Source organism: Ambystoma mexicanum, chromosome 2p (assembly GCF_040938575.1).
Source record: "Ambystoma mexicanum isolate Mex_15411 chromosome 2p, UKY_AmexF1_1, whole genome shotgun sequence".
NCBI lineage: Eukaryota > Metazoa > Chordata > Amphibia > Caudata > Ambystomatidae > Ambystoma > Ambystoma mexicanum.
Genome location: NC_090923.1, coordinates 189,524,345 through 189,545,246, shown reverse-complemented (window position 1 = coordinate 189,545,246; position 20,902 = coordinate 189,524,345). Strand labels below are relative to the sequence as shown.

General features: G+C 51.0%; 1 protein-coding gene across 3 annotated transcripts in view; it reads right to left on the bottom strand.

Annotated features, from left to right (window-relative positions):
• Positions 1-20,902, bottom strand: part of RAD18 (RAD18 E3 ubiquitin protein ligase) — a 1,168,890-nt gene that overhangs the window by 852,383 nt on the left and 295,605 nt on the right. For all 3 annotated transcript variants that reach the window (XM_069643474.1, XM_069643473.1, XM_069643475.1), the window contains one exon: positions 7,825-7,924. In XM_069643474.1, the coding sequence (XP_069499575.1) occupies positions 7,825-7,924 (100 nt within the window). The remainder of the gene's footprint in view (positions 1-7,824; positions 7,925-20,902) is intronic.

Here is a 20,902-nt window from a genome sequence, read left to right as displayed (position 1 = left end):
TGAATGACCCTGGCAAATGTCAAAAAGGTTAGTGATTTACATACGGGAGGTTGCGTTGGTCTTGGGTGGGTGTTAGATCAGGTTGCAGGTGTCAGACTAGGAAGCAATATATACCAGGAAGTGCAAGGTGAGCAGTTCCCATGTTTAAGCGTGGAGGGTACCTATGCATGTAGTTTGGTGGATTACTCCAAGGTAACCTTCTACTTTACTGATCCAAACGAAATGTCAGATAATGGAGGTTGGAAAGAAAGTGGGGGTAAAAGACAACCATTGGAGACAATGGAGGTCAGCCATTTCTTCCAACGTTGTGCTGCGGCGTACATAGTGATGTACATGTGTTGTGGCATGGGGCTATGTGAATGTACAATAGGCCTGTTATTGAGTGAATGATGAGAGTGGGTTGGAAAAGCATGGGCAATGTGTGCCTATTGGTTATTTGTGAGTACATGAAATGGTGGGGATCTAGAGGGTGATGCCTGTGGTGTAGGCTTACCAGTTGCATGACATGCAAGACAGGATATGATTGATATGACAGGTTATTTATAACGTGCTTAATACCCAGAGGTTTCTAAGCGCTGACCCAGGGATCGAACCCGTGTTGCTCAGTGTCGTCTTGATTCCAAGGCGAGCACGTTGCCCCCGAGCTATCCTCCGGCCCTAGGCGCTTACAGTCCCAAACAATATTTATTAATGTCTTTATCCACTGTTAGCAAATAAGACCCATAAGGTCTATAGATGAAGGAAAAATGTGCAACTCCCTCAAAAAAGCACAGCTAGGTTGTTGGGAGTCAAAATGGCTGCCAGTAGTGACAGAGGCAGTCAGAGTAAGTAAGGAACAAGTTACTTACCTGTAACTGTTGTTCTCCAGCATGGGTCTGGCATGGATTCACATGCTCATGAATATTCCCCGTCGTCAGGCTGGGAATCCTCGGTAAAGAAAAAACCAGTATCAGTTTCGTTTCTGATCTGTCTTTCGTAGTAACAACCAATCACTGGTCTCTGCGTCATACTGACCACAGCCAATGACTGCCCTCTACCTAAGCACCGCCTCTGGCAGCCATCTTCAGATTTGGAAGCACGTGAAGTGGCAGTATGACCAAGTGAAGAGCCGCAGAGGGGTAGGCGGGAGGGTTCGCATGTGAATCCATGCCAGACCCATGCTGGAGAACAACAGTTACAGGTAAGTAACTTGTTCCTTCTCCAGCATGGGGTCTGGCATGGATTCACATGCTCATGAATAAAGAATACATAGCAGTACACACATGCACAACCACGGGAGGTGGCAAAGGCTCAACATTAAGCATTGCATCAAACTCAACATTAAGCATCTTACCTCCTCACCAGGCTCACCTCAGGCGAACAGGTTGCGCAGCACTGCTTGGCCGACCCTGGACTCCTCCCTGGAATCCCGATCGACGCAGTAGAACTTCGTGAAGGTGTGCGTCGACCTCCACGTAGCAGCCCTGCATATGTCCAGCAGGGGCACACCAGAAAGGAACGCCGTGGTAGCTGCGATCGCTCTGGTGGAATGGGCTCTCGGACGGCCGGGCAGCGGTCGGTTTGCCAACCGATGACAGTACATGATACAGCCGGAGAGCCATCTGGAAATGGAAGCCTTCGAGAGAGCCTTCCTCTGATTGACAGGTCCAAAGTTCACAAAGAGTTGTGACGTCTTCCGAAAACACTTTGTGCGGTCCACGTAGAACTTCAGCGCTCTAGCCACATCCAGCGAGTGCAAAGTCCTCTCAGCCGGCGACGGGAAGAATACAGGCAACACCAAGGGTTTGTTGAGATGGAAGTCCGACGGTACCTTGGGCATGAAGGAGGGGTGCGTCCTGAGCACCACCCTCGTGTCGTGAAAAGTCAAGTACGGGGCCTTGCAGGAAAGGGCCTGGATCTCTCCCACCCGTCGTGCGGAGGTGATGGCCACAAGAAACGCTGTCTTCCACGACAGAAACTTCAACGGGGCCGAGTGCAGAGGCTCGAACGGAGGTCCCATGAGCTTGGTCAGCACCACGTTGAGCTCCCACGCCGGGGCCGGAGCCTTCACCGGCGGGAACGATCTGAACAGTCCCTTCATGAACTCTTTCACCAGACGATGAGACCACAAGGACGTCCGTCCCGTGGTCCTGGTGTATCGGGAGATCGCAGCCAGATGAATCTTGATGGACGCGTGTGCCAGTCCAGCTTTGGCCAGCGTCAGCAGGTACGGCAGAACTTGGGGAGCCGTAATCCGTAGAGGGTTAATCTTCTGTGCGTGGCACCAGAAAGAGAACCTCTTCCATTTGTGTCCGTAGCATTTAAGAGTCGAGGACGCCCTGGCCTTTGCAAGAACCTCTCTGCAGTCGGCCGGTATGTCGTATCCTCCAAACTCTAGCGCTGCAGGAGCCAGGCCTGCAAGTTCAGCGATTTCGGGTCGTGGTGGAGGATGGCGCCTCCTTCCCTGGAGAGCAGATCCGCGTCCACCGACAGCTTGATTGGCGGGGACGCTGACAAGTCCAGAAGGTCCGGGAACCATATCTGCCTCGGCCACGCAGGTGCGACGAGGATCATCCTGCACCGCAACCTCTTGAGCTGGTTGACGAGCCGGATTAGCAGTGGCAAAGGAGGGAACGCGTAGAGGAACAGGCCCTCCCAGGGGAACGAGAAAGCATCGCCCATGCTCCTCGCCTGGGGAAACCTGCTGGCGAACCTCCGGCACTTGGAGTTCGTCGCCGTCGCGAACAGGTCGATCTGGGGTGTGCCCCACCGTCGGAAGAGGCGATCCACTAGATCCTGCCGTAGTTCCCACTCGTGGCACGAGCGCAGCTCCCTGCTGAGTGAGTCGGCGATGGTGTTTTTTATCCCTGCCAGATGAAACGGCACCAGAAACATGGTGGTGGTGTTGTCGGTGAAGATCCTCACCACCTTGCCCTTGAGGGACGGAAGGAAGGACCTGAGGGCCCAAAACACTGCACGGAGCTCCAGGACGTTGATATGTAAGGAAGACATCATTCCGAGGAGGGACTTGATGGACCTCACCTTGGCCGCGTCGGCCACCAACATCCGTTGCACCTTGCCCAGGATGGTCCTGGTCCTCTCCTCCGACGGGGAGGCCAGAAGGGACACTGTGTTGAGCCTCGCTCCCAAAAACAGAGCGTCTTGCGCGGGTACCAGGTGGGATTTGGCGTAGTTCACGGAGAATCCCAGGTCCGTGAGAAGTTGGACGGTCCTTGCCGTGTGAACCACGGCGAGCTCCCTCGTCTTCGCTCGGATGAGCCAGTCGTCCAGGTAGGGGTAGACGTGGATCCCCTTGCGGCTCCACCGGTGCGAGGCACTTGGTGAACACCCTGGGTGCCGACCGTAGACCGAAGGGGAGGGCTTTGAACTGGTAATGACGCCCTTGGACCACAAACCTGAGGAATTTTCGGTGCCCCTTTAGGATGGGAATATGGAAGTAGGCATCCTCCAAATCCAACGACGACAGGAAGTCTCCTTCCTCCAGCTGACCCAGGACGTGCTGGAGGGTGACCATCCGGAACTTTTGCGCCTTGATGAACTTGTTCAGACGTCGCAGGTCCAGGATGGGGCGCCATCCCCCCGTCTTCTTCTTCACGAGGAAGTATCTCGAGTACACTCCGGAGCCCCGAAGCCTCTTTGGGACGAGGCGCCCTTCCTGAGCATAGCATCGCCTTTACCTCCAGGAGAAGTTGAGGGACGTGAAGTTCTTTCCTGGCCACGGGGGGGACGCGTGGACACCTTCTTTGAAACTCGAGCGCGTGGCCCCGGGCAAAGGCGTCCAGCACCCAACGGTCGGTGGAGATGGACTCCCACACGCTGACGAAGCTCGCCAGCCGGCCTCCCACCGGGGTGCTTCGGAGGGGCCCGACCCCACGGTCGGTTCAATCCTGCTTGGACGAGGCTTTGCCGCCTTGACCTCCTTGGCGACGACGGCGGAGTCCGCCAGACTTGCCTCGTCCTCTGTAGGTCTCCTGAGACGACGAGCGGGCCGCTTGACGGTAGGTGGAGAAACCGCCGCCGGAACCTTTGGAGGCGCCCTTGCCTCCACTGCTCCGAAAGGGCGTCCGTCGTTGCTGCAGAACTCCCAGGGCCCGGGCCGTCTCAGTGTCCGCTTTAATGGCCTGAAGGGAATCGTCCACTGTTTTGCCAAACAGGTTGTTCCCATCGAAGGGCATGTCCAGGACTCTGGTCTGAACGTCTTGACGGAAGTCCGTAGCCTTGAGCCATCCACGCCGCCTAAGGCAAACGCCGTTGCCCAACTGGCGGAACCCAGTGTCGGCGATGTCCGTCGCAACGGTAATGGCGTGGTCCGAAGCCACCTCACCTTCCTGCAGGATCTCCAGGGCCTCTGTCCTCTTGTCGTCCGGCAGGAAGTCCAGCAGGGGAGCCAGTTTGAACCAGAGCTCCCTGTCGTAGCGGGCCACGATAGCCAAGGCGTTGGCCGCTTTAATCGTCGTCGCTGCCGACGAGATGACTCTGCGTCCCATAGCGTCCAATTTCTTTCCCTCACCGTCCGGTGGGGAAGTCGATGTGGAGGCCGCACCCCCCCCCGCTTTCTTCCTGGCCGCCGCGGAGACGACGGAGTCCGGGGTAGGCTGCGCCCGGAGGCACAGGGGGGCCGTGTCCGGGACCCGGTACTTCTTCTCGTACCGGTCTCTTCTAGCTGGCGTCGTGGACGGGTTCTTGAGGAGGGTGAGGCCCTCATCCCAAATGTCGTCCAATAGAGGCACTGAGAGGACCGTCTTCCTCTTGGCCTCGCGCCGCTGATAAAGGAAACCTTCCTTCTTCTTCTCCTCAGGGCAGAGTTGAAAAAGCTCGGATGCCCTGGAGATCATGGAGTGGAACGATCCAATCTCGTCGGGCGGAGAAGCCCTGGTGGGAGGCGACGACGGTACATCCTCGTCGTATACCTCGTCGTCCGTACCCGTCGCTGCCGTGTCAGTCCCCGTATCATCCCCTCGGGTGGACGGAGAGGAGGGCTGGAAGGGGCGCGACGGCTGAAAAGGAGTCGGAGGGTGGATCCTTCTTTTCTTGGTAGGGGGAACACCAGAAGGTCCCGGTTCTGGGTCCCCCGACGGGAGAGGTTCCGTCGGCAACGGTAGTCTCGTCCTTATCTCTGAGCATAAGGACTGTATAGCCAACAAAATGGCCGCCGAGTTGTCTCGCGGCGCTGGCAGAGGGGAATCCGACGGGCGATCAGGGGCCCCGTCGGTACCCTCGACGATGTCGTCGTCACCTGCGTCGGGATCCATCCCGACGGGTCGGTCTTCTTCCACGCCGTGGCCGTGGCTTAAGACTTCGACCAGCTCCTCCTCCGAGGTTGAGGCCGAATCTACGACGACGCCCTGCCCCCCCTTTTTCTTCCCCACGGGGGATTTCACGGGGGTCCTATCGATGGGCACAAAAGATGACTCCCTCCGAGGTGGCAGGGAGACTCTGAGCCCCGAGGTCGCCACCACTGGTGTAGCTTGCACAGGCTGAGCCAGGGCCGCCGCGACAGTTTCGATAGAGGGCTTGGCCGGATGGATTAAGGCCTTCACCACCTTAGGTGCGCTCACCGCCTTATCCTTGAGGGGGGGGGACACCGCCTCGCTCCCCCTCCGATGGGGACTTCGAGCTCGACCGGGGCCTCTCCAGGAGCTTCGCCGGGTGCTCGGCCTTCCTCTTACCCGACCCAGAGCGTTGGCTCGTGGTTGATGGTGCCGGGGAGGGTGCGCCCTGCCTGGCGCCCGTAGAGCCCGACCGTTCGGCGCTTGGCCTTATGTTGGACTTAGAAGACCGCTCAGATTTCTTCTTCTTCTTCTCGCGGGACGGGCTCTTCCCTTCTAGCCAGTTGGCGAGACGTTGATGGCGGTCCTTCATGGTCCGCTCCGACATGTTGCCGCAAAACGCACAGTCCTTCTCCACGTGCGTCTTGTCCTCATGTAGGCAGTAGAGACAAAAGGAGTGTTCGTCCTCCTTGAAGACGTTCTGCAGCTGGCATCCAGGGAAGACCCTGAACAGCTTTCCGGGCGTCGAGCTTCCCTTCTCCTGGGCCATGACCGGGCCTGAGAAACTTCTGGAGTCCTCCAAAAGCGTAGCTCGACGAATCTTCACCCTTGAGGGGCGCAGACGAATCCGACACGGGTCCCCGTTGATCGGATAGTGAGTCGGTGGAGCTTGAGGCTCTTTTGACCGAAAAAACGAAGTTTTTGAGAAAAAACGTGAAAAAATAGCACTAACGCTCGAGAGCAATAGCACGAGGATCCCAACACATGAATGTGCGGTAAAAATCTGAAGATGGCTGCCAGAGGCGGTGCTTAGGTAGAGGGCAGTCATTGGCTGTGGTCAGTATGACGCAGAGACCAGTGATTGGTTGTTACTACGAAAGACAGATCAGAAACGAAACTGATACTGGTTTTTTCTTTACCGAGGATTCCCAGCCTGACGACGGGGAATATTCATGAGCATGTGAATCCATGCCAGACCCCATGCTGGAGAACTTGGGCTATCTTTCGTGCATCAAGAGAGCGTCCATCAGCTGGTTGGCAGCTCTGGCAAGCATTTCCTAGAAAGAAAAGTTAGCCTCCCGTGGCTGTGAAAGGTTTCTCTGGCTTTCAGTGGACTGGCTCGACCAGCCAAGAACCGATTTGCTTGAAGTAAATTCATTTCCGCCATTGGTGACTCGGACGAGCAGGAAGCAGGCATAGGAAGGGAGCTTGGATCTCTTTCCTGCTCTGGTGGTTATCAACTATAACAGCATCTAAAAAGCTAACAAGTGGTTTACTCAAAGTGCTCCATGACCCTCCACCTGAATGGATGTCATTATTCATTGCATGATAAGATAAAATGATGGCTGTGATGGAAACACTTCCCTCCTCTCTCCATCTCTCCCTCCCTCCCTCCCTCTCTCCCTCCCATCCGCCCACTATAATTCGCTCTCAGGCAGTCACAATCACAGCTGCATTGTTTCCAGTAGATAGCACACATTCTAACATGCAATACCTCACATGCACTCCTATCCAACCAATTCACATAAACCTCAGTGCACGTCTCTACCTTTCTTCCTCACTCTGGTCTCTCAGTCCTCCTCCACGCCTCCCGACCTCACCCGAACTCCCCACACACTATGTGCCTCTTGTGTGTCTTTCATACAAATCTCTTTGGTTTTCTGCCTCTCCCCCACCCCCATTGGTTGCACATTCTACCTGACTCTGGGACCTAATCTGTTCCTATTCTTTACCGCAGTATTGGGCCAATGCTGTGCAAGGATACAAAAACCATCTTTAGCCCCACTCCCTCGAGCACCAAACAATCTCTGGGCAGTTTCTGCTGGCTGATGTTTCAGCACTCCCTTTAATCCAGGCGGCTGTAAATAGTGAAACTATTAATTGGCGTTGGATCATTCGCTTGGGTATATTTTTCGTTGAACTCCATCTTACTCAACACGTCAGGGAATGCTGGTACTTGAGGTCCTGCAAAAAAGAAATCTCAGGCCAGAATGGATGTTGTCTGGAATTGGGTGACAAAATTGGTACCTGCCAATTCACACAAGGTACATAGATGAGTTATCAGGACCTGCTCTGGGATATTGTAGGCTCTGGCATTAGCCCTGGTTGGCTTCCTACCCCAAGTTGGGAGAGGTCTCTGTTCCACATGACAGGGTCAAGCCCCAGACTCTGTCACACAGACGAAATTTTTAAAAACTGTTTTCCAGCACCCAGCATGTTGTAGCCATTGACAATACAACCCAGATGGCTCAATATCCTTTTCAAAGAAAGAATTCAAGGGAAATTCAAACAAATATACCATGGTGTATTCCCAGAAGAGAGAGGTATTAATTACCTTCGCAAACTCTCCTTCTTTTCATCACTTGCTAAGCAGCTGTCCAAGTGTCTGTTAATATACTGCTCGGGAATTCCTACTCCACAAACTGGACAATCAACTGCAAGAAACAAGGGGAAATTAGTACACGTTCAACTAGCTCAAACAGAATTTCTAAGCTTGTACCAACGAAACACAGCAAATAATAAATATACAGAAGTGCTGTTGCCTGTCCAGATCCACTGCCTCAATAGATAGCTGGAGCTCGAGCCCAGCCTCTTATCAAATACAGGTCACTGACAATGAGTGCAATTATCCTACATTGTAGGGAAAACATTACTTACCAGTAATTTTAATTGGTTATTTATAACAAGCTGAATACCCAGAGGTTTCTAAGCGCAGACCCGGGGTTCCAACCTCTGTTGCTCCACTTCGTCTTGCTTCCAAAGAGAGCGATTTGCCCCTTTGCTATCCTTGTGAGACCAACAGGTATTTCAGCAGTCTGATTCGTTGAACTGTCCCATGCTTCATATAGTCACCCATCTAGTAGTTGATCCGGAGTATTATTCTTTGTTTATAAAGCTTCAGTTTAGTCAATGAAAGGGGTGTTGCTGTAATAGGACCGGTGTATGAAGTGTGACTGGTAGGCACACTGCTCTTACACCATTCTCTGATAGTTTGTTTCTGCCATCGTTTTTGGTCATAGAGAAGAGAGCAGAGGGCAAAATGACCCCTATCACGTTTCAATACAGGGATCCTGAAAGGATAAGAGCCATTGCCAGGGAGACAAACAGCATAAAGAGAATGATCAGGGTTCTATTGTTAGAGCTATTTAGTTCCCGATTCTATCTTAGGAGGGCCTGGTTAGCCTAAAACCAACAGTTAGCAGGAGCTACTGTTGACTCCTCATGGCAAATGGTGCCTCACTAACATGCATAAAATTGTTTGAGAATGCAAACAAAGAATAATTAGGACACATTTAAATATCATGGATGATACACAATGGTTAAAAGGTTAAAGTGTGCATCACATGTGGAAGATAAATTTGCAGTGTGCCCTTTACTTGCTTCTGGTTCTCCAGCGGTAGCTCCTGCCTACTGGGTCATACCCACCACCCAGCAGCTAGTTATAGCTCCTACTCATTGAACTCGAATTTCAAATCTGAATGATTAATATTTCTGAAATTCAATCTCCCTTTTGTTTTTTTTACTATGTTAAACCCATGAACAAAACTTCATTTAGGTTTTGGCCCTCTTGTAAACTCTGGATCCCGAGAATAGACAAGCATCAGGTGTACAACCGCCGTCTTCCATGGGACCTAAAAGGAAGCAAGTGGTCAACTTGTTAAAAGTTAGAACCAAATAAACTGTCAATGAGAAAGGACAAACGTTAGGCTACGAAAGATGTAGGCAGACTGAACCATCGCCATAGTCAGACAACAACACAAATGATGTGGAGAACGAAACCGTGTCAGAGATGGAGATCCCTTTCCAAGACAGCAAGTTGTGAATGAGTCCCAAAATGGATTGGGCGTTTTAAGCTCTTTATATAAAGGACACAGGGTTATTCCAAAGGTTGCCCACACTACTCCCAAAGAGACATCCCAAACGTACCGATACTTATAAGTAGGTCTGGGAATAACATACTGCATGGTGGTAGATGGGTACAAACAAGGGGAGGTCAAGAGTAGTGCATCAGCACAATATGCCCCGAAAAAGCAGTTGATGAAACAAATGGGTAACAAAAACAAAGCATCAAAAAGCACAAACCAAAAGCCAGTAACGTCCATTAATCAGCAGTAAAACACAGGCAGCTGAAAGGACATGTGAAGAAAGAGCCCAAGGTACCATCACAACACCGAAAGCTCACAACGACTGGTCGGATCAAATGTAATATTGCTCAACGATGGGGATCCCCAGAGTGCCCCCTTTCTCACAATGGGTTGCTGATGTGGACATATGTATGGCCGTGGAACGACGTATGTCTACAGCAACGGGGTGCCCTGAAATTGGGGGCAAATGGGAAGAAGGCAATTGACATTTACATGGTGTTTGTGTATCTGAGTGTTGGGACGGGAGGTAATTGCATAATGTGAATATGAAATACCGAGGTAACAACAATACTGACATTTGTTGATGACGTGAATATCTGTTGTGTTGTGACTACAAAATAAATAAATTGTTAAATTAAAAAAAATTAAAAAGACACCAAGAGCTATTCAGGCACCAAAATCAAGGTCTTGGACAAGCGTCTAGGTGCCCAAAGGTCCTTCAGCATCTCAGCACTAAAGCCTAGCTAAATGGCTCTAGAGTTACTGAAGCTTCAGAAGGTTTAGGGGAAGACACAGTTTCAAGGTACCACTGACATACACTACTAAGATGTAGACATGAGTATCACAGGCAAAATGTTTGTCACCAGATACCCTTCCAGGGTGTGAGGCAGTCGCAGGTCGTCACTGATTTGCTTACTGGACAGTCGCCTGCCACTACTTATTTTCGTTTGTTTTATTTAGGAAACATATATAGGATCAAGAAAATATGTTTTGCTTCTTTAATGATTGCACTTCAGTTATTCTTCGTTCTTTGAATACACCACGATTTGCATGGTGGGAGGGTGTCTTGCCTCGCCTGATCCTACTTCTGGGTGTCTCGTGCCCGGCACGAGTTGATAATTGCTTTTATTTCTTATACCCACCCACAGCCGAACAGCTCCTGTAGTCTGTCCTCTAGCTCTAACTTCTAACAGCGAATGCCTAGCCCCCTCGTTTGGGTTCTTTGCGGCTCTTGCACCTTGTCTACATTGATGACTTGGTCATCTTTGATCAAACACCCATACAACTGCAACACTTGCTGGACTACCTGAATCTTAAAAATAGCAAGAAAGGCACATTTGTGTGGAAATTCAAGGGAGGAAAAACTAAATGTAGTGAATAAGTATACGTATTTGGGTTCTTCCATCTAGAACTTTCAAAGGAAGAAGAAGCACTAGACGATTTGAAAAAGAAATGTAGGGTCTGTGTAGCTCATATGAAAAGGATAATGCCAAAATATGGCACATTTTCACTATTAACACTAATTGACTTCTATAGAGCCCTACTTCATGATACCGATTTCCTATAATTATGAGAGCAGCTGGCAAGATACAGAAGGGCTTATTTGGCAAAAGGTCTTGAGCGTGCCCGATTGGGTTCCAGCATCAATGATTCGTCAAGAGTGTGCTTGACCTGTTATCTTTGGCTGCTCAAATGAAGTGGAAGACAAATTGTCCCCCATTTCCGAAAGCTAGAATGTCTCCTGAAAATTACTTATTTGTTAAACTACATGAATTAATGGAAAATGATAGTTCTAACTGGATCAATGAATGCAAGTCCATATTGAATACTATGATGCGATCCTTGGAGACATTAGATTTAACTCCACAAAAATAAAGCGATTTGGGAAAACGATTGGTCTGAAACGAGTGAGGCAAATCCTCGGCGCAGTGCGGATTACCGGCACGTTAAATTAACTCATAAAGGGGCCGTATTTACACGCCCAAACTTGCCATTCATGGCGGATGTTTCTTATTGTTCATGACCGTTGACAGCAAACGCCGGAATGTGGACTTTTAAAAAGAAAGTGAAATAACCACTCAACTTGCCCTGAAAGGGCCACAGAAACCGCGGCATATTACAGCCCTAAAATTAGTACTTTCTGCAACCGCCCTCAACAAACAGAGTACCTTGTTAATGGGCAGTCAGTATATCCTCCAGATAAACGTTTTCTTTTGGTGTTATTAGTTTCAGTATTATTTTGGTGAATATATATATGTATTAATTACACAGCCACAGTAGTGGGCGTGTAGTTATGGTTAAGTTGCTGTTTCCATAGGAAGAGCACTTTTTGGGCGGCTTATAACTCCGCTCTCCCTGGACGAATCCTCACCAAACTTTGCAAAAAAAGTATACGGGCCACACTGAATTTTTTTGCAGTTTGGTGATGTTTGGTGCAGGGGGAGAAAAGTTATAGGGGGGGTCCCAAAACGTCTTTTTTCCATAAACTGAATGGGGGAAAAACTTTGCGCACGCCTACAGGTCAAACCGTTGGACGGATTTTGACCAAATTTGGGGCAGGGGCTTGGTCCCGAAATCGTGCTTTTGTAAATTTGGTGCCAATCCGTCCACTAGTTTCCGTTAAAACGACTAAAGAATATATCTCAAATAATTAGTGATATCTATGTCCGCTCCGCGGTCACACTTCCCTGTTTGCTCCACGGGCAACATACCGATTGGCCAGGAGGGTGGCATTGTGACCGCAGACATGCAACGTCTTCGTCGACTGGCTGCAGAGAGCCGTGATGTGCGTCAGAATGTGTGGCTGCGCCCGACATCTTGGATCCAAAGACAGCGCAGTCGCCACCAGAGGCGAAATGCTGTTTCGGACATTGTTTTGCTCTCCTACAGTGCTTGGGGAGGTTCACAGGGTAAGAGATGGGTTAAATAGTGTTCTTGTTTTGGCAGCAGTTGTTAATGATGTATTCGCCACCTGAAATACTGGTTCAGAAACTACTTTGATGTCCTACAGTACTTGCGAAGGTTCAGCGAGTATGAGATGTCTGCAAAAATGTACTTGTTTGGGCGGCAGGTGTCAATGATGTGTTGTCTATGCCCGCCTTGTTCGTGATGTTTGTACGTGCAGAAAATGAGTGGACTCATAAGGGTGGTATTTCTGTCTGTGGTGTGTACAGGCACCTTGAGACTGTTGTAAGGACACGTGTGGTGTTAGCGACCATTGCAATTGAGTAAATGTCGTTATTATATTATTTTTGCCTATGGGTGTGCCACTGAATAGGACGCCGCCATGGGTGTGACATGCTGCGGAGGTTGAGGCCCGGGCCTAGAGTCTTGGATGCATGGCTGTAGGCCGAAGGCCATACTTCCAAGACTGTAGGCCCAGGCCACAACGACCGCAGCATGTCACACCCACGCATACACCTGTTCTATTGATTGTCGATTAGATGATTGTGGGGAGTATGTACAGTCTTGGGTGCATGGATGAAGGCCATGCACCCAAGCACTAAGTTATAAGCACTGGAGGTATCAGCCCCTGCACAACCACATACTGTAATATCTATGAACATACAGTTAGGAGTCTAGCCTCTGGCCAGAACAAGTGAGGCTTACCACACCTATGGATACACCCGTACTTACATAAATCACTCAGGTGGTTGTGGGCAGGATGCAGACTTTTGGATGCATGGCTGCAGGCCGTAGCCCGTACGCCTTACTCGTAAAACTCTAGGCCCTGCCCAGATTCAGCACATTACATTACAGGAATGCATTCACCCATACTATAGTTTAGTATTCTGATGATTTTAGGGAGGATGTACAGTCTTGAGTGCATGCCTGAAGGCCATGCACCCAGAAGAACAAGTTACTTTCTTACCTGGTAACGTTCTTTCGATGGGATGGTCCGACGACGTATTACATATCTATGACAGGTAATGTCCACAGCTGTGCTGCTTCGGAAAATCTTCGGCGCCTGCGTCCTGCTTCGATGACGTCGATGCGCCGTCCCCGAGGACCTCCTCCGACGGCCGATGTCACTCGATGTGATAAGTAGGACGCACGGCGCCCATTGCCTCAGTTGTAGTTTTTCCCCCAGAACGTGTGCCACCAGTTTTCTGCCAATCAGACACACAGGGCCTTGCGGAACGCAAGCTGCAATCGCCAAAGAAATTCTGCAGTGGGGAAGGTAGGGAGGGAGCGATATGGAATACGTCGTCGGACCATCCCATCGAAAGAACGTTACCAGGTAAGAAAGTAACTTGTTCTTCGAGGGGATTGGGTCCTCCGACGTATTCCATATCTATGACAGACTCCCAAAGCAGTACCAAGCAAGGAGGTGGGAAAAGAATTTAGAACACAAATTTAGCATGCCCAATCAAATTTCGGAATAAAGGACTGCCTTGCCAAAGGCCAGATCCTGCCCTCGGATGAAATCGAGGGAGTAGTGCCGTACAAAAGTATGTACTGAAGCCCAGGTGGCTGCATCACAGATGTGACAATTAGGAACACCCCTCTGCAGGGCAGTAGACGCAGCCACTCCCCTGGTAGAATGGGCCCGCAAGCCAGCCGGAGGGTCCTTACCCGCCAAGCGGTAACACTCGGAGATAGCTAAAATAATCCAACGAGACAAAGTCTGTTTCGTCACAGCTTGTCCCAAACGCTTTCCAGCATAACCAATGAAAAGTTGATCGTCCACTCTGACCTGGGACATGCGCGAAATATAAAAGCTCAACGTTCTCCTAGGATCAAGCCTATGGAGCCTCTCCTCTTACTTACCAGGATGTGGAGGAGGATAGAACGCCGGAAGAACAACCTTCTGGCTCAAATGAAATTCCGAAACCACCTTCGGAAGAAAAGAAGGACGAACTCTAAGGACAACCCTGTCCTTATGAAACACAGTGAAGGGTGGCTTAACTGAAAGTGCCTGTAACTCACTCACTCTGCGAGCGGAAGTAACCGCAACCAAAAACACAGTTTTCAGAGTTAACCGTCTCAAAGGGCAAGAATGCAAAGGCTCAAACGGAGCACCCATAAGAAACTTAAGAACAAGGTTCAATCCCAACCAGGCACCAGAAAAGGTGACAGAGGGAACACATTAGTGAGCCCTTTCAAAAACTGAGAAATTAAAGGAATCTTAAAATAGGAACATTCTTCAGACGAGCGCTTAAATATGGACAGCGCCGCCAGGTAACCTTTAATGGTCCCCACTTGCAAGCCCCTGTGGGCCAAGGAAAGCAAAAAAGACAGAACCATGGGAATGTCGCATTCAAAAGGATCCACATTCTTAACTCTGCACCAGTCGCAGAACTTTCTCCAATGGCACAGAGACTTTGTTGCCGGCCGCCTGGCCGAGAGCAACACCTCCATCATGTCTACAGGGAGGTCCCAATCCTTATACCTCAACCTTTCAGAAGCCAAGCGTGAAGGTTGAGGGATCTGACCTCTGGATGGAGAACCTGACCCCCCTCCCGTGCAAGCAGATCGTATCGGTAGGGAAGACACGTGGAGGGCAGATGGACAAGTCGAGAAGGTCCGGTACCACGTCCTCCGGGCCCAAGCCGGAGCAATGAGGATTATCCAGGAACCGAACCTCCGTAACCTCCGCAGTACTTGCGGGATGACGGGGACGGGAGGAAACGCGTACAGCAGTGGGAATGACCACTCCACCACGAACGCGTCTCCTAAGGCTCCTTTTGGAGGAAATTCCCGCAAGCAGAACCTTTCGCACTTCCGGTTGACACTGGAGGCGAAGAGATCCACTTGAGGGGTCCCCCAAAGGGCAAAGATCTCCAGGAGAATCTTCTGGGCCAGCTCCCACTCGTGAGAGATCGTGCTTTGCCTGCTCAGAGCGTCCGCCATCTCGTTGTCGTCTCCGGCCAGATGAACAGCCGAGATCGAAATGTCCTGCTGGATGGCCCAGAACTTGAGCTGAATCGCCTCCCTGCACAGAGGAAGTGACCCTGCCCCCCCCTTTGTGTTGAGGTAGTGCATGGCCACCGTGTTGTCCACTAGAATCAGGACACTCTTTCCTCGCACAGTCGGCAGAAAAGCCTTCAGGGCAAGCCTGACGGCCCTCGGCTCCAACAGATTGATATGGAGTCTGGACTCCGACAGAGACCAACGACCGCTGACTGTCAACTCGTTGGCATGAGCTCCCCATCCCGGGAGGGACGCATCCGTCACGATCATCACCTCCGGCCAGGGCAGCCAAAATGGGGCCCTCTTCATCAGATTGCCTTCGACGTCCCACCACAGAAGGTCCTGGGCGACCGAGGGCGGCACCTGAACAGGGTCCGACAGCCTGCCGGAGGACTGAGACCACTGGAGCTTGAATGCCCACTGCAAAGATCTCATCCGCAGACGACCCACTGGCACTAGAAGAATGCAGGATGTCATGAGGCCGAGCAGTCTCAAGAACTCGGACCCCGGGAGATTCTGGGCAAGTTGAAACTTGTGCACCATCTGCTGAATGTGAAGAGCCCTCACCTGGGGAGGAAAACACTGCCCCAGGGATGTGTCGAGCACTGCTCCGATGTACTGGAGCCGCTGCTTTGGTGTCAAATGGGACTTTTTTTAAATTGAGGGAGAAGCCCAGCTTGTGAAAGGAGTGGCAGGTGACGGACAGATGATCCAGGACTTGCTCGGGAGAGCTCCCCCTGATCAACCAATCGTCCAGGTAGGGGTAGATGTGAATCCCCCCTTTCCTGAGATGCGCTGCCACCACCACCATGAGCTTGGTGAAAACCCTCGGGCAGAGGTCAATCCGAACGGCAGGACCCGAAACTGAAAATGTGAATCGTCAACCGCGAACCTCAGGTACTTCTTGTGCTTGGGATGGATCGGCACATGGTAGTAAGCGTCCTTGAGGTCGAGAGACACCAAACAGTCCTGAAGTTCAAAGGCCTGGAGGACTTGAGAGAGAGTAACCAACTTGAACTTGTCCTTCCTGAGGAGTTTGTTCAAACCGCGCAAGTCCATGATGGGTCTCAATCCCCCGTCTTTCTTCGAAATAAAAAAATAAGGGAGATACCATCCCTTGTTCCTCTCCGCTACAGGCACCAGTTCTATGGTGCCTTTCTCCAGCAGGGCTTGAATTTCCTGCGCAAGGAGCGGATCCGGACTCTTCAAAGAGAGGTTCCCAGGTGGATTGTCGTGAGGCCTCTGCCGAAAAGGAAGACAGTAGCCGTGGGTTATGATCTCTCACACATCTGAAATAATGGCTCGCCACTCTACAAGATGCTGCGCCAGCCTTCCCCCAACCGGCGAACCATGGGACCTGGCCGCATGACTGAGTGGTAGCGGATGCGGCGTTGCCTGAGGGCAAAGAGGCAACTGCCCGGGCGGCCTTGGCACCTCGAGTACCCTTGTTTCCACCTCTGGCACTCTTACAGTGGCCTCTTTGACTGCTAGCTCCTCTCGCTTTACTGAAGGACGAGTAATAGCGAAAGGAACCTCGCCTCCATTGCTGTCCCCTAGGACGAAAAGGCGGAGGTTGTCGAACTGCAGCGCCCAACGACTTCGCTGCAGCTTTGGAGGTCTGCAACCTCTCAGGCTCTCGTCAGCCTTGCTGCCAAAAAGATGTTCACCGTCAAAGGGCATGTTGAGGAGCCGGGACTGCACATCAGGAGTGAACCCAGACTTCCGCAACCACGCAAACCTGCGTATTACGGTGCTCGCCGCCATGGACCGGCTGACACAATCTGCCATGTCCAAACCCGACTGAACGGCCTCACACATGGCATCCTTGCCATCCTGAACCATAACAAGGAAATCATCCCGTTTGTCCCCTTCGGGAATATGTTCAGCCGCTAATGCAACACAGTTCCACAAAGTGTGTGTGAAACGAGACAAGGCACATATGGAGTTGGCCGCCTGAAGCGCCATACCCCCTGAAGAAAACACTTTCTTCGCCCAGCCGTCAAAACGTTTGTCGTCCCTATCCGGAGGGATGGTAGGATACGACGCCTGCAGGGGTCGCTACTCGCTGGACGGTATTTTCGCGACAAAGACTTGCCCACTGCCGGGAGACTCTCCAGAGCAGTCCAAGCCACCGCCACCCTTCTCTGCAGAGCCATATGAAACGGCAAAACCGGGTCAGTGGGGGGACCAAGATCAAGGATGTCCGTGAGATCATCCTGAACGAACTCCCCTGGGGGAGCCGACCAACCCAAGTACTCGGTGACCGAGACATAAGGCGCAGATATGAAGAATCGGCATGAGTGCCAGGCTCCGGCCTACAAAACTCCACCTCCGGAGAGGTTTCCAGTCCATTGGCATCATGCAGAGGCTGCCTCAGGTCATCAAACTGGCTATGGCACGAGATAAGCTCATCTGGTACCGTAACCGGAACCAAGCCGTCATCAGAGCCTTCATCACCCTCTGAAATGTACTCCAGGCGGTGAGAGGAAGACATCTGGGGACCAAAGCTGTGCCTGACCTTAGCCAGAGATTTTCAAGGGGCTAACCCCGTGCCACGGGGCCCCTCCGACACCACCGCCTCGAAAGCCGTCTAGGGCGCCGAACGAGTCGGCGCCGGCGTCGAGCGAGTTGGCGTCGACGTCAGCTGCAGCGCCGCCAGCATCGACGGCGTCAACACAGGCCTCGAAGCCGGAGCTCCGAGCGTGTCTCTCGACGACCTAGGCGCCGACAGCGTCGACGACCCCCTTGGAGGCGGAGCCTCGAGAGAAATCGTCGACGACCTCGGCGCCACAGGCACAGGATCACGCAGTCTCGAGCGCGTCGAGGACTGGGACCTGGAACGGGCATGGCGAGAACGGCTACCCTTGTCCGAGCGGGACCTCTCCCGCGAGCCGTGCCAACCACCCGAGCCCAAAGGCGTACGAGCGGTGTCTCAAGACCGGTGCCGACCGACCCCACTCGGAGGCGCAGACGGACCGGTGCCCTGCGATTCAAGAATCGCTAGCATCTGCTTCCCAAAGGAAGCCCATTCCTCCGGTGTCGCTTGCATGGTGGGATAAGCGACCCGCCGACGGGCGGAGTCCTCGGAAGAGGACGGGGAAGGCGACCGATGCCGGCGCTTCCGGGCATGCCTCGAAGAGGCGGAGGAGTGGCGAGACCGACTCCTGGAAGGAGACCCATTGGACTTCCGACAATGACGCGGAGAGTCGCCTCTCGAATCATTCGTCGAAAGCCCCGTAGACCTCGACTTCCGGGGCATAGACAACCGACCTACCGACAGCTTCTTCTTGCGTTCCCGCAAGTCCTTGGCCGTGAGCGACTGGCAGTCGACACAGTCGTCCGTATCGTGGGCCTCCCCGAGGCACCAGAGGCAGGCGTCATGCGAGTCCGTGACCGACATCTTGGACCCACAGACCCCGCATTTCTTGAAGCCCGGACGCGGGGTTGAAGACGAAGTAGACATCGCCACGAACAGGTCTTCACAAAAAACCGAACAGGTTCAACGAACCGAGAAGAAAACAGCAAACTCCAAAGAGTCGAGGCGTACCGAGATTCACAAAGTGAACACGTTTGCGGAAAAAACGGAACTGAGGCTGTGGGCGTCGTGCGTCCTACTTATCACATCGGGTGACGTCGGCCGTAGGAGGAGGTCCTCAGGGACGGCGAATTAACGTCATCGACGCAGGACGCAGACGCCGAAGATTTTCCGAAGCAGCACAGCTGTGGACATTACCCGTCATAGATATGGAATACGCCGGAGGACCCAATCCCCTCGAAACAACCTTATAAGCAGTGCTGTTATAAGGCAATGTACACCCTTACGGTGAAATATGTATGGAGAAATATAGAAATCTGTGTGTCCTGCCCACAACCACTGCAGCATATCACACAGGCACGTTAGTGGCTGTGTTGTTATGGTGAAGTTGCTGTTTCCATAGGAGGAGCACTTTTTGGGTGCTTTACAACTGCACTCCCCTTGGACGATTCCTCACCAAATTTTCCAAACAAAAAATTTCAGACCCTTTACATTTCTTTGGAACGTTTGGTGATGTTTAGTTCAGGGGGAGGGGAAATTATTAGGGCGGGGAGTTTCTCAAAACGTCTCTTTTCCCCTTGCACTGAATGGGGGAAAAATGTCACTTGCTATGATTGGTTGTGCAACAGCGTCAAGTACGTCAACTTTGTACGGTCCCCCTGCAATCTTTAAATAAAGTTTTGTTGTACGCGGACATGGCCAGACCCACATACAAAACTAGACAGCATTGCACTGATCACACATATGTAATAATACTTCAGAAGGTCACCAGTGAGGTGGTTGGAATGGGATGTGCGAGCACAAAATGAAAAAGTGAAGTTTTCTTGTCTCCAAACTCATACGTTTAATTGCAACTTTGTGTTCACTGTACCACTACCAATTAGTGCGCATGGGTTGAAATGTTTTTGGAACAATATTGCCGTCAGACTGCAGTTCTAAGTTTTGAAAACTAAGGCCACCATCTGCAATGTTTGCTGGAAACAGCGACTCTGGAGGTGTATGCGAGTAGCGGTTCTCTTAATTGAATTGCAATATGTTGTTGCAAACTAAATATTTTTGTGAATTCTGCATGAAGGTCACATGAATTGTTTTTTTGGTTGGACGCTCAATACACCCGCGCATCTGAGTGATTGTATAAGGGGCTTTTGTTTTTTGACCTTGAGCAAAACTGAAACCTTACAAGAAAATCAAGGAATGAAAGGGTCCAAAAAAATAGCACTTGATCAGGTTATGTTTTAAAAAGTTTGTTAGGGACATGCAATATCAGTCCACGAGGATTCTCTGATGCGAATACATTGGTGTCTGACTTGCAGTTACAGAATGGAGGCAGTACATATTATCTAAGTTTACTTTTGCCCACTCTCCAGGGGACCGCTCTTTATTTTTACATTAGCGAAACTATAATTGTGCCAATATAAGTGACATTTTATGTTTCTACACTGTTACATTTCTCCTCCAATATTGCCAAGTGCACAGGTTTCCCATTTGTAGGGTATGCGTACACTGCTCCTTCTTTAGCATTGCTATTTATTAGTTGCAACGTTATGTTTGTGCACATAGGTTTGTGCATCAGTTTGCACGTTCTTGTGGACTTCTTTGAAATCACGAGCCGTACTTTTCCTCACACTGTCCATTCATTTTGCTTTCCTAACTTCACGATCATCTTTCTGTGTAGTTGCTATTTGTTTTCTCTTACGGCGCATGCAGATTATCGCTGTTTCACATTTCACTAAAATGTCATGTTTGAAAGCTTACATTTCTGTATTACTTTGTCACTTTTTTGTGTCTTCTTGTAAAATATTTTTGGTACAGTTTGGTTACTGACACGTAATTTTTGTAACGTTTGCACCCCAGGTACATATTGCCGTATTGCCCATGCCATGGCTTTCAGATGCCGAGTGAAGACTTTTTCGGCCGTCAAATACAACTGCTTGTGAGCAGTTTCCTGTGCATAACAATTATGTGGGACGATACCCTAAACCCGCTTTGTCCGTATGCTGAACTCGCTACTCGGAGCAACATAACAATTTATGGTGCTGTAGGCTCAAGGTTACGACGCCTTCTTGAAAATCACTGAGGAAACAAAGCGCCTGCTTTAT